The 12,636-nt window shown below is 46.2% G+C and overlaps 6 protein-coding genes across 6 annotated transcripts, besides 14 other annotated features; all 6 read right to left on the reverse strand.

Moving 5' to 3' along the window:
* Positions 1 to 12,636: part of a sequence feature (heterozygous, Esmeraldo-like haplotype) that runs on past the window's edge.
* Positions 40 to 115: a sequence feature (T-rich).
* Positions 151 to 179: a microsatellite.
* Positions 219 to 263: a sequence feature (A-rich).
* Positions 496 to 550: a sequence feature (T-rich).
* Positions 624 to 650: a microsatellite.
* Positions 705 to 726: a sequence feature (AT_rich).
* Positions 766 to 1,746, reverse strand: Tc00.1047053504137.160 (hypothetical protein, conserved; the record flags this gene model as incomplete). The annotated part of the gene is made up of 1 exon (XM_808780.1): positions 766 to 1,746. The coding sequence occupies one exon, from the start codon at positions 1,744 to 1,746 to the stop codon at positions 766 to 768; it is 981 nt and encodes a 326-aa protein (XP_813873.1).
* Positions 2,242 to 2,285: a sequence feature (AT_rich).
* Positions 2,317 to 2,349: a microsatellite.
* Positions 2,402 to 2,425: a microsatellite.
* Tc00.1047053504137.150 (hypothetical protein, conserved) lies at positions 2,545 to 3,567 on the reverse strand (the record flags this gene model as incomplete). Its single annotated transcript, XM_808779.1, has 1 exon — positions 2,545 to 3,567. One exon carries the CDS (start codon positions 3,565 to 3,567, stop codon positions 2,545 to 2,547), a length of 1,023 nt encoding a protein of 340 aa, XP_813872.1.
* Positions 3,857 to 3,881: a microsatellite.
* Tc00.1047053504137.140 (hypothetical protein, conserved) lies at positions 3,921 to 4,853 on the reverse strand (the record flags this gene model as incomplete). Its single annotated transcript, XM_808778.1, has 1 exon — positions 3,921 to 4,853. One exon carries the CDS (start codon positions 4,851 to 4,853, stop codon positions 3,921 to 3,923), a length of 933 nt encoding a protein of 310 aa, XP_813871.1.
* On the reverse strand, positions 5,179 to 6,777 carry Tc00.1047053504137.130 (hypothetical protein, conserved; the record flags this gene model as incomplete). Its single annotated transcript, XM_808777.1, has 1 exon — positions 5,179 to 6,777. The coding sequence occupies one exon, from the start codon at positions 6,775 to 6,777 to the stop codon at positions 5,179 to 5,181; it is 1,599 nt and encodes a 532-aa protein (XP_813870.1).
* Positions 7,693 to 7,720: a sequence feature (AT_rich).
* Tc00.1047053504137.120 (hypothetical protein, conserved) lies at positions 7,782 to 8,942 on the reverse strand (the record flags this gene model as incomplete). The annotated part of the gene is made up of 1 exon (XM_808776.1): positions 7,782 to 8,942. One exon carries the CDS (start codon positions 8,940 to 8,942, stop codon positions 7,782 to 7,784), a length of 1,161 nt encoding a protein of 386 aa, XP_813869.1.
* Positions 9,524 to 12,343, reverse strand: Tc00.1047053504137.110 (hypothetical protein, conserved; the record flags this gene model as incomplete). Its single annotated transcript, XM_808775.1, has 1 exon — positions 9,524 to 12,343. One exon carries the CDS (start codon positions 12,341 to 12,343, stop codon positions 9,524 to 9,526), a length of 2,820 nt encoding a protein of 939 aa, XP_813868.1.
* Positions 12,412 to 12,449: a sequence feature (AT_rich).
* Positions 12,494 to 12,540: a microsatellite.

The following is a 12,636-nucleotide window of genomic DNA, read 5'->3' on the forward strand; positions in this document are numbered from 1 at the left end:
AAATGAGCGCGTGCCTCCCTAATGAGTCTCCCAACGCCTAAAAAAAAAGGCAAAAATAAAACAAAACAACAACAAAAAAAAAAAAAAAAAATAAATAAATAAAAAGAAAAGAAAAGAGGAAATGAAACGCCTATCCTTATTGTTCTTTTTTTGTTGTTGTTGTTGTTGTTCCTGTTGTTTGTTTCTTTCGTGGCCTTTCAAAAAAAAAAAAAAATTCCTTTTTTTTTTCTTTTTTGTATTTATTTATTTTTCTTTTTTCCTTTGTCCTCGTGCGTGCTTTATGCGTCAATAAAACAACTGGAATTTGTCTTGCTTTCTCTACCCTACTTGTTTGTATTAAACTACTACGACAGGTGTGTGCATGTGGGACCACAAGCAGTAAGAAAGAGCAGTTCGGTTTGGGACGGAGAGGCACAGCGGCAGCAGCATCAAACACGCACACACGTGATGTACACAAACCCCAGAGATCCTTCCAACACAATCAGGAATAAATGTAAAAAAGAAAAAATATAAAAAATATATAAAAAAAAAAAAGAAAAAAAAAAGAGAAGAGCGACGCAGGGAACTATCGCAATTCACATACAACAAACGTCACCCGCTCAGCCAACCCCGATGCAGTTGTGAAGAAAAAAAAAAAAAAAAAAAAAAAAGACAATTCCTCCCACTCCGCAACCAAAACAACAACATTATGAATGTATTACATGTAAATAATAATAATAATAAAAAGAAGAGTGACGATGAGTGCAACACATGTAATTCTTCTTCTTATTTCATTTCCTCTGCGGTTAGCGTAGCCCATTCACCTTCTGAAAGAGCCTCAGTCATTCTTTCGTGACGCTCCCATTTGGACTTTTGCGCCGCCCGACGCCGTGCCGTGGCCTCGTTCATTTCACAATACCACGCATAACGTGCCGCACGCCGTGCACGGTAGACTTGCGGCGAAGGAAAGCACCGTTGTGCAGAAAGCGTCTCCAGAAGTGAAGAACGTAGCAGGTTGCATGTGGTGCAAGCGGAACAGTCGTAGACGCCAGTGACGTCATGAATAGCAGCAGAGAATGTGCGCTCTTCTTTTCGCCAATACGGCCGTAAGGAGATGCTGTGGAATAAGGCATTTGGCACTGCAAGAGGACATTCCACTTTCTCTTCTTCTTGTTGTTCTTTTGGCCGTTCCTTTTCAGGGTGCTCTGCCGTGTCAGAAGTGTCATCACAACCCGAACGCACAATGGTTGCCAGCGCGGCCAAGAGAAGAGCCTCCAATGCACGTCCATTCCTCTGCACATCCAGTTGTTTTCGCACAAGAGAAGTTGCGTCCCTTAAAACGTTACAGAGGCGCTGCACATCTTCATTAATGGTTTGTACACGCCAGGAGAATCTCGAGCATGCAACTGCAATGAATTGTTGTGATCTTGCTAGAGTGCGCAGAACATCACCGAGCACGACCTGTGTAGACGGATCAAGCTTTATCGCCACGCCATGCCCATTACGAGCGGCGCCCACAGTAATGGACGACGACAACGACAAAGATGATGACGACGGGAATGGGTTCATGACGGGGAGCGGCAGCGTCTCGGGAGGGGCGATCGCCGCACACTTCTCATGTGAATGGTGTTTTGTGGCCTCCAACGTCTCGACAATTGTTGTTAGGAGGCGCAGCAGTCGCTGTTGGTTCTGTCGATGTTGCTCCCATCGCCGCAAAGCACCCTCCACGCGATGCACGGCATCCTGCGGAGCCGCCGCCGAGGCCATGAATGTATTATTTTTCCCCGAGGAAAGCTATGAATAATAAGCAATAATAACAACAAAACGACAACTTTCTTCTACCAGTCCCTTTTTTTTTCTCTCTTCTTCCTTGAAAGCAGCAGAGAAAAAACACAGCAGAGAGACGCATCCCCATTCATCACCGTGCACCCTCCACACCCAACGCACACATGCATGCATGTATGAAATGACCGCAAAAAAAAATCAAAGCGCAGGAAACTCACAAAACCGTGGGGATTCATCAGCAGGAACGCGGCATCGCTTCAAAGGGAGATAACACAACAAAATGCGGGACTCAACACAAACAAACGTCCATCCTCCCTTTTTTGTTTCGTTTCATTCCTCCCCAGTTTCATTCTCACCGGCCAACAAAAAAAAAAAGACGAGTCCTCATACAAACGCATGAGGCCGGTGGCGTCACGTGGCCACATCTCTCATCATGTGAGCGACGCCGCCAGGGAAAAGAGAGAGAGAGAAACACACAAAAAAACAAAAAAAAAATAATTACATATATTTTTTTTTTTTTACCGTTTCCATCGAAACACAAAGAAGAAGATCAACAACAACAACAACAATAATAATAATAATAATTAACACGCCTCACACCTTCTTCTTCGCTTGATTCCGAAATACCTACATGCTTAAAAAAAAAAAAAAAAAAAAAAAACTTTTCCTTTTCGTCAACTACACAAAAACTAATTAAATACACACAAACACACAAATACACACAGAAAGACAAATAGATCCATCCATTCCGCACCTGTCGTCCTACCACTACCTCGGCCGTTAGCAGCTGAGATTTATTTGCCGAAAGTTGACGTAAATGGAGGCAGTGTTGAAAAAGTGCACAAACGCGGCTGCCAGAACAAACACGTGCCATATTTGATGACTGGAAAGATATATGTCAAACTTTCCAGGAAAGAAAAATTCAGGTATCTGAAAGGCATACACAAACACTCCCACACCATACAATGTCATCATCAACAATAAACCCTCTACAAAAGATGATGAAACGTTACCGGGGAGAAGAAGATAGATGTGAACAATAGGAAAAAGTCCACTACCTACCATGCAGACGTAAAATAAGATTTTGGATCGTGCATATTGCTGCTGCGTCCATTCCTTGAAAAACGGTCCCAGCACGCCAAAAACGCCAAAAAAAGAAATCATGCTCAAATAAGTCCAACGCCAAAACGGTTCACACGCAAATGAAAAGTAACAAAAGGGAAGAAACGAACCAACCACAAGAAATGTGATACCAAAATAGTCCAAAGAATGCGCCCATGAATACACTTTCCTACTTTTGTGGGGCAGCAGCGTGTGAAATACCGTACTGCACAACATGCACATTAAGCAACCAAAAGAATAGGCGGCAAATAGAAAGTACGTCAGCCCCTTTGATTCACTAGAGGTGTTTGAGAATGCGTTTCCCTCATGTTGCTGTTGGTGCGACGCTGGAATGAGAACAATCACAAAAAAACACACAACAACGACAAGAAACGCCAAAAAACCTACAAGATGGGTCCAAATATTGAACGTTTCGTTATGAAGAGCTATTATGCTATTTATGCACATTCTTGCCGTGTACCCCACACGGTATCCTGTTAATATGTACCGATTGTCGCAAAGATGTTCCGGTACCTGATCAATCGTGTACAATGGGAGATCGGCATTTTCGTTGTATGGCATTAACTTCGCGGTATCCGACGGCAATTCTTTTTTTCTCCCCTGCTGACTCACGGTGCCACCTTCACTGGTCTTCAGTCCCACCGTAACACCACCATCCCCGCCACTCTTAGCATGTGGCATCCCACGTCAACAACAATTATAGCCAAGCAATGGTTATAGTTTAAAGCAGGTGTTGCTTGTGGTTGTGTGCAATTCGTGAAAGTGAGGGATGTCGCGTATAAATTTGAAAACAAACAAATAAATAAATAAAAAGCAACAGTAAAGAAAAAGAGAAAGAAATACAGACATCATTCACAAATAAAAGGCACATCGCACATCAAAGAACAGCCAAAAAAAAAAAAAAAAAAGGAAATACACGCAAGTAATGGGCCCTCCCTTCCCGCACGCAGACGCACACACAGACACACAGAAACAAAAAAAAAAAAAAAAAAAAACACATGTGCGCTTAGATGTATTTATATTTGTCGCTCAATTTAACAGGCACCTCTGCTCAGCACCCACTTTTGATAAATCGATATGCACGTAAAGAAATGAACGCAGGCCGCCACAAGAACAAACACATGCCATATTTGATGGCTGTTAAGAAAAAAATCAAACTCGCCAGGGTAAAAACGCTCGGGAATCCGCAGACAGTAGAAAAGCACCCCCATCCCGTAAAAAAGAAACATGAGAAATACGCCCACAAACGTCTGCATCGTTTCCGCATTATGGGGCGTAGAAAAAACATAGTGTAAAGTTGGCACCAATCCACACATCACCGTTGCAACGTAAGTCATAATCCGTAACCAGTGAAATTTCGCATCGCGCAAAGAAGGCAACGCGGCCATCGCCAGGCACAGTCCACCAAAGACGCACGCGCATCCCATGTAGAGCGCCTGAAAGAATGGCTCGCAATAAAAGCCAATGTAGAGAGGTGGAAGAAAACTTGCCACGATAAGCACGCTAATACCATAATAGTCCAGCTGCTGCATTAATGACGACAGCAATGAATTTTCGTGGCCCAAAAACAAGTGATAGATGCTGCTACATCCCATGCACATCATACAGGCAAAGCAGAAAGTTCCGTAGATAAAATAATGCGCAAATTCCGCATGGGTAAATAATAAGGCATCAAAAACCACAATCGATAACACCCCAAATAAGATCAGACCCACACCATGTGACCAGACGTTAATGGTCTCGTTGTGAAGTGCAAAGAGGCTTCGAAAGCACATACTGGTTGTATAGCGGGCTCGATATCCCGTAAAAATATATGGGTTCCCCTTCATATATTCCGGCACGCACACGTCATCCCTATTGTAAAAAGGCAGCAACACACCGGCCACATAAGTGAGCTTTGAGACTTCAACGTCTTTCTCATCCTTCCTTACTTTGTTATCGTCCTCACCTTTAGGGCTCCCAAGCATTCCCACATATATGTATATAACACTCGCTGATACCTTCTTTTCAATAGAAAAAAACAGACGCTGCAATGAGAGCTCATCCGTTTATCAAAACAAAAAAAAAAAAAAAACAAGTATGAAAAATCCATACGTGCAACTGCATAAAAACCGCAATACACAAACACCTTATCAATGTGCGCACAAGTACACATATGCGTCTTAAAAAGTTAAGCAAGATACAGAATAAAAAAGGCTTTTCCACCAACCTCGGACAAAGACACACACACACACACACATAGACCATCACCATATCATTCCTGCTTTATCTCCATAGTATTAAAGGCAAACGTCAGAATTTTGCAGAAGCCGACAATGCCTCCCAGGCCGATCGTACCTTTGTTATCCCTTCACTAGCAGAGAGCATGGCAGCAGCAGCATCGTTCTGCAGCACCAATAACCTCGTGGAACAAGACAAGACAACCAGATGTTCATCACCTGGGCATCCATCCTCACATTGACGTTTTCGTTTCATCGGTTGGCCAATATGTCGAGCTCCGTGAACGTACATTGACATGTGGGGCGACAAGACACAATCACCACGAAAAAAATGACTCTGTTCCGCTTTACGGCGGACTTCAATCCCGTTGGTCTGTGTAGAGTCTGGCAATATAAAAACAAAGGATAGTGGTGTTGTTGAGGGCGTGTCCTCTAGCCACTGCAGGGCACGCCCCAAGCCGGCAGCAATCACTTCATGGTCAAAGGGAGGGTTCGCTTCCAAAGAAATTAAACCCTCCTCCGGAGGTGGCAAATGTGGCAAAGCAAAAAAATTGCCACGACAGCCAAAAAAGACATCCGTGTCAGGGAACGCAGAAAAATACCGCGGAAGCGTACAATTCAATGGGCTCGCGAAACATTCCACGGACACTCGAAATGCACTGACTAAAGCATCAAATACACTGTGGGGAACACCGGCGTGCCATCCAGATTCCAGCTGCCATTCCCCACCGCTCAAACCGGCGTAGCGCAACAGTACGAGGGCCAGAGAGAAAAGAAACTGGCCATCCTCGGTGCACACCGCCAGCCGCCGCAACCGGGTCACATGCTCCGCATGGACCTCTAGCGTGATGAGTACGTCGCGGGAATCCTGCCGCGCCAGTTCCTTTGGGCAAGCAGCATGAAACCACCCCTCGTCAGTTTTGTCACATATTTGAATTTCAAGTCGCACCATGCCGCATCCTTCGCGTTCAGTAAGTGTGAGGTCTCTGAGCTCAATAGCAGCCCCTTCACACTTCATTTTCTCTTTAAGTCCCGCCAATCGTCTGCGCTCCTCGTAGAATAAAATGATCAGACGGTCCGTCAGCGCCCATGCCTTACGCCGTTTTTGGTTGAAAGAAGTGAGAAGCTTGGTGGAGGCACCGCACATTTTTTCAAGAAACCAATTCATTGCACTCTTCGAGGTGCGCTGCGGCTGAATGCACTCAAGTGCGGGCAATAAATTGTCGTGAAAAAGTGACGACTCTTCGGCCAGTCTCAGCTCATCAACAGGAACTTCTCGCCTGGCTTCGTTGCCATTCTTGTCGTGCAATACTCCAAAGACGCAACCCTTCGTGAGCACAATACCCTCAAGCGTGTATATGGCCGACGGCGCACCGGGCGCTTCTTTCCTCTCGCACACCGCTGCCCGGCGATGTAAATCCAGTACAGGATGAACCCAATGACGGGTATCACCCTCCGCCACACCATGCAGAGCGGCGGATTGCAGTCCCTCAAAAATAGCCGCCGTCATTAGGCCTCTGCTCTCTTTTCGCCCACACGGGACTTCGGTTGTCGCAAGTGCCGCAAGTGTCGTCGCCAGGCGACATGCACTGCTGTAGCGAAGAACCTCCGTCAAGAGCCTCACTCGGAGCTGCGCCTGTGTGGAGGCGCACGTTTCTTCTACGGCACTCATTATTACTGTACATCCATAAAGAAAAAAAAAAGTTCTATTCTTTTCATCCCAATGAAGAGAACGTGCCCCGTTGGGCCATTTGGAAAACTCAGGAAACACTCCCACAAATACATAAAAAAAAAACTCCCTCAATCTTTGCTCAAAACAATAACAACAAAGCAGTGGCTGTAATTCACAACAATGTATTAGTTAAGGTCGGGGGTTTCTGCCAACGCCGTGCCGTTGTCCAATTGACTTTGGAGGTGGTCGTTTAAGAAATTGTTAATTCCATTTCATTACAATTGCCCCACACCTGCTTCCGCCGCTGCGATCAAAGACAGATTTGCTCACACTTTCCTCCCTCAAAGAAAAATTCGCCTGAATTCCTCCCCCCCAAAAAGGTGCCCCAAATCCCTCCAGAGAGTCGTTTACCTGTGACCAACGTTGGAGACGCCTCTAGTTTCCTTACAGACATGGTGCATAACCCCTGTATACTCAACAGTTGACTCGTGTGCTTCTAAGCAAGTGAAGTCGTGGAGTTTCGTTGATTAAAATGGGTCCCTAGGAAAACCCATTTTATACTTTGGACCAAATTTTCTCCTTCCACCGTCGCTCCGAGGTGCGGCTGTGTGGTTCGTGGCACTCCGCTTTCCCAACATGAACACCATCTCTCTCTCTCTCTTTCTGTGGCATCCAATCAGCCCTCTTGGTTTACTCGAGTGGAGTCGCCATCCCCACAAAAAACACTGCGTCCGAGCAAGCGGAGATGAGTCTCAATGGCACTTTGGCCTCATAATAGTTTCAATCATTCGCCGCACTTGGCAACAAGGCAAAACGCCCCTATTGGCACTGTTCCTTTTTCTTCCACAACCGAGAAGAGTGCGGCCCAAAACGCAGTTCAATTGCCGTGATTGCTGGTTATACCCGTTTAAGGTCTTTTTTTTTTTTTTTTTTGAATATAAAACATGCAAAAAGAAAGCGAGTTCGTATCAGCACCTAAATCAAAGGGCGGCATACAATTTGTATCACAATGCAAGAAGCCTCCTTTCAAATTCAAGAAGGAGGTCGTGCAGGAGCGTCTCTTTACGCGCGTCAAAGGCCTCATCGTCTTGTCGACACGCAAGCATCGCCTTCACTTTGGCATATTGCTCTTCTCTGCACTTGCTTACGAGTGCGCCAGTGCCTGGTAGCAACTTACCGGACTTTTTAAATTCCTTCATATATTGCTGCACAACCGCACGCAAACGCAGATCCACCTGGTGAAGCCAATCACTGCGGGAAGCCTTCGCTGCATCTCCCTCTTGCGGCTGGTCATGATCGCATCTCTCCCTTTCTCGCCTCTTCACCTCAGCTTCAAAGAAGCTTGCGCTTTGTTTCTCCAATTCTCCCATCACTTCCGATGAATGAATTCGTTCTAAAAGCTTCTGGGCCAACGCCGCCGGAGGCAAGCAGCAGTTTGTCTCCACGTCCTCAAGCCATATCACCGGCCATGGAGTGCTTGCCTGACGAGGCGACACCACCCAACAATTATCGTCCGCACTAAACTTGGCAGAAGTGTCAACCCCAACGTCAAAAGAATCACCCATACTTTTTATGACATGAGGGGGAATATATTGTGGAGTTTCGCTACGGCGTTCATTGCGCTCGAGACAAATCTCAATCGGTGTATTAAGTCGAATCTCCACCATATTTACAAAAACAGCATCGAGAGGGACGCGGCCGTCGCATTTGTTCATTACTTCATCCCTTTCCAAATTGTGTTGAAACTGCTCCTTGCCCAAGTCTCTGCAAAGTTTCCAATAGGAAGCCCTCATACTTCGGTACGGTAATGTGTCTACCAAAAAAACAAATCGTGTCGTTGTTGACGACATATTCCTTCCCCTTTTCTTCTCCGGGTTTAGCAGGCATTGGCGTAGCCGTTGGAATGTCGCCTCACGCACCTCATCGCACGCCCTTCTCCATGCTTCGGGGCTGAAATTGGACCCATTTCTTTGTGTCCTATCCCTCTCCTCATAGGAGAAAATAAATGTGTCCAATTCCAAGACCGCCTCAACCACCCCACCGTGACGAGAATTCGAACGTTCCCCCTCAGTCGTCACCTCCTCCGAGAGCCGCTGTATCGCCAGGCTCAATGCCGTTTTTCCAGCCCCTGGCAGCCCAGAAAGGAGAACAAGACATATTCTCATTGGGACCTAAGCGACTCACGCCATGCCCCTATTCACACACAAACACCTCCCCCGCGGCACTTCTCCTTCTGCCCTTTTCAAGACACCTCACAAGAAGTTCAACCACAATTACCAAAAAAAAAAAAAAAAAAAGGCAAGGTTTGACTTTGTCAAAAGGAGAGCTTCTCTTTTTTTGCTCTCCTTCCCTTTCTCCCTGCCACTCACGTTCTTAGAACGAAGTGCCCTCTCTGGAGAAAAATCATTCCTCAAAGAAGTTAACAACACAATTATTAATTAACAAAAATGTACGCAAATGCGTCGTCCAACTGTGAAACAAAGCACCAATGAGTTCGCTCCAGAGAGATTCATTTCAATGCATGATCGCAAAAAGAAAAATGAAAAAAAAGTAGAAATAGAATTTCTTTATTGCCTCACTCCCAGGATTGCGGACATGGAACTTCAGTTCTTCGGTCCGACACTCTCCCAACGAAGCCATCGAGGCAATGCAAGACCTCTCACCCGGTGTTCACACATAACATCTCACTTCCACCTCACCACCCTTTTTTCCCCCACTGCGTTTCCCTCTTCGCCCTTTTCTTCCTTTAATAATATAGCACGGAGCCACGCCGCAACGTCATCATTGTCTTCTTTAAACAAATCAACCGTGACTTTTCCTCTTCTGAAACCGATGTGTCTGTCTCATTCGTCGCCTCGTTGCCCACCACCTCCAGTTGCTCCGTGAGAAGCGAGATAAGGTAGAGCCGTAGGTCCGGGTCATCAACGAACTCGGCACAAGAGAACATGTCACCGATCCATTTCGGGGTTAAAATGGTTTCATCTTCCGTTTCTTGTCGAAGCGACTTTTTTTGCTCCGTCAGGTGCCATGTCCCACGATTGCCACATGCCTGAACACTTCGAAGAGTCTGTTTTAAAGCCAACCGGAGCACTTTCAATTCAAGCGGTGTAATTTGGCCTTGCAAGATCGAGAAAAGATTTGACAATGTCCGCTGTACATGGTACCACACACATGGCGATAAGAAATCACTATTCCTCTGTAAAATCTCACAGGCTGTGGATATGATGAATTTGTTGCGCCGAAAGTTCGCGTAAAAAGCCCTCTTGTCTGTGAGTCCTAAAACGATAAGCGGATGAAATAACGGTAGTAAGACATCCAAAAACTCATGACTTAATTTCTCATCAACTTGATGTACAGCCGGATCTTTTGCGGCTTTCTCTGTTTGCTCACTTGTCGTCAACGTCTCCGCAATCCAGTGCTTTTTCGCAAACCGTAGCATCGATACCAAGTAGCGATCAACGGGGGTCCGTGGAATTGGTAAAAGCGTCGCCCGCATCGCCACCACCCACATCAACTGCGCGCATCGTCGCAAGCACCTAAAGTCTTTATGCCTCGGTGTTCCATCTGAATGCATCTGCGGCTCGCGCGGCTTAACTTTTTCTGAGGCGGCCAACGCCGTCACGCTCAACACCTGTTTCCCCAACCGCCTCGCCTGCTTCAAGGTGGAGAAGGAGTGTGACAATTCGCGGTAAAGGGCGGCACCTCGCTCAATCATCAAGTTCCGTTGTTCCCAACTCATCTCGCGCAGGATGGCAGTATCGGTGGCATGTCGCAGTGCCACAGACGCCCCCATTAATACCTCTTCGTCCACCACATGAAAACGAACCGCGCGAAGCGTCATGTCAAAGCAATGCTGTGCCGTGTGTGAGTTGATCTCCTGCACCTTGTCCGGAACCGACCGCAGTGCAGTAAGAATGAGCTCACGCACTCTTGTTGTGTACTGCGTATTTGAAGTGAAGTCAAGCAACTCCATATATTGTAATAATACAGCAATGATAAGCGGAGTAGGCTTTAGCGAATGGTGATAAAAAAATTTCACGGCAATTGCATGAAATAAGTTCCTCAGCGTGACATCTTCCTCTCCAATAGACTCCTTCGGTTGAATGTCACGCAACAGCGCAGTGAAGGCAACAATGGCAGCAATGATCGCCTCCGTGTTCGCCTCATTCAAAAAGGGTTGATCCAACACGCGTAGAACGCGCTTCGTCAATAACTGTAGGACTGTAGACAATGTTTGCTTATCAATCCTCTCCGTTCTTCGCATGTATCGCACAAAATCCGCTGATTCGCGGATTAATTCACAAGCCACCTCCTCATCAGACTCCAAAACATCCTTCAGCAGTAAAAAAGTTTTTTCAAGCTCCTTTGGATTCTCTAAAGGAGGGAAAAATCTGGAAAATGACATACGTGTTCGTGCACTTTCAGACGATGCCGACACCGTAGAAGAGGACGAGGATTTATACGCCGCATCCAATGCATCCAAAATTCGATTCCCTCCCAAAATTAACCGCTCACGTAAATTACTGTCCGAATCATTACGAAGAGCAAAAGTCACATCAACAAGCAGAACCCGCATCATTTTATGAGGCATTTCCGACAAGGCCTGAGGAGTTGTCATGATGTCAATCCATAGTTTTATGGCATCAATTTTATCCGTACCTCGCAAGGAAAATAAGAACCCCGCCAGCCAAATCGGTAAATTAAAATCCTCGCTGAATTTCACACTCGTTGGATCATAGAGGCGTGCCTTTTGTCGCCACAGCCGCTTCCCAAATTCATGTAGGCGGCTGTCGAGACAACCCATCAGATGCGAAATGAGAATCCAGTCATCTGCTCGCGGTGGTGCATCCTCGTGACGGAATGCAGGGAGGGATTCCACCCCCCGTACCACGGGCTCCACGATGTGTGCAGCAAGTGGCATCGGATTGAAGGCTGTTTCCACGGCACCATCCTTACACCGCGCCGCGCGTGAAACAGTGACGTGACGCAGCGTAGAAATAAGAAAAATCAGCTCGGGTTTCTCAAACTCTCGACCCCCCCGCTTGTGCATTTCCTTTTGCGACAAAAAGCCATAAGGGACACCCTCACGTATGTCCTGCCCCGGCCTTGGAATCCGGCGAACGACACGCTCCAGGAGATCCTCCACAAGAGCATCGTCCTGCACCAGTGCCGCAGGCAAATCCGATGTTGATGAGTCACGCCTTTGGCGCGAGAGTTTTCTTGTCATCGTCAAGTAGAGAGGCGTAGACAAGTTCTGATTGACGCTCACGGATCGAATAACGCGCCGCATCGCCTCTTCAACTTCCGCATCGTCTCGCAGACGCTCAACGAAAAATGCCAAGATGACTTTGGTAGCTAACTGCGTGTTATTCTCAAGGAGTGTAGAAGCATGCGGACAGTGCAGCACAATCTTAAACATATTCATCGTGACAGTGGGGCCCCGCAAATCCAACGGGATGCCCCGCAAAAAATTCAGGACTAAGTAAGCATCCGCCGGCCTAAAGGATGGCTGGGGAGACTCAAATAGGCGAGTGATCACCTGCAGAATTTTGGGCACAGAAACCATTTGCCACACAAGCCAATGTCTCCTCGCGTGAAGGTCTCTAACTGTAATAATGCCCCTCCTCCCCTTACTATTATTATTAATATATATATATATGTATATTTATTTACATTTTGGTGGTTGTTAGTAGAGCCCAAAACGTTACAAAAGACCAACAACAACAACAATAATAATAATAATAATAATAATAATAATAATAAAACGTCAAATCAAATCCAATTTTACATAGAGAGTTGTGAGAGAATAAGAGTCCTTCATGCTCGTAACTTCAGCGCACACTTTTGCCTACGCAGGTG

Source organism: Trypanosoma cruzi, genomic scaffold (genome assembly GCF_000209065.1).
Source record: "Trypanosoma cruzi strain CL Brener 1047053517031 genomic scaffold, whole genome shotgun sequence".
Lineage (NCBI taxonomy): Eukaryota > Euglenozoa > Kinetoplastea > Trypanosomatida > Trypanosomatidae > Trypanosoma > Trypanosoma cruzi.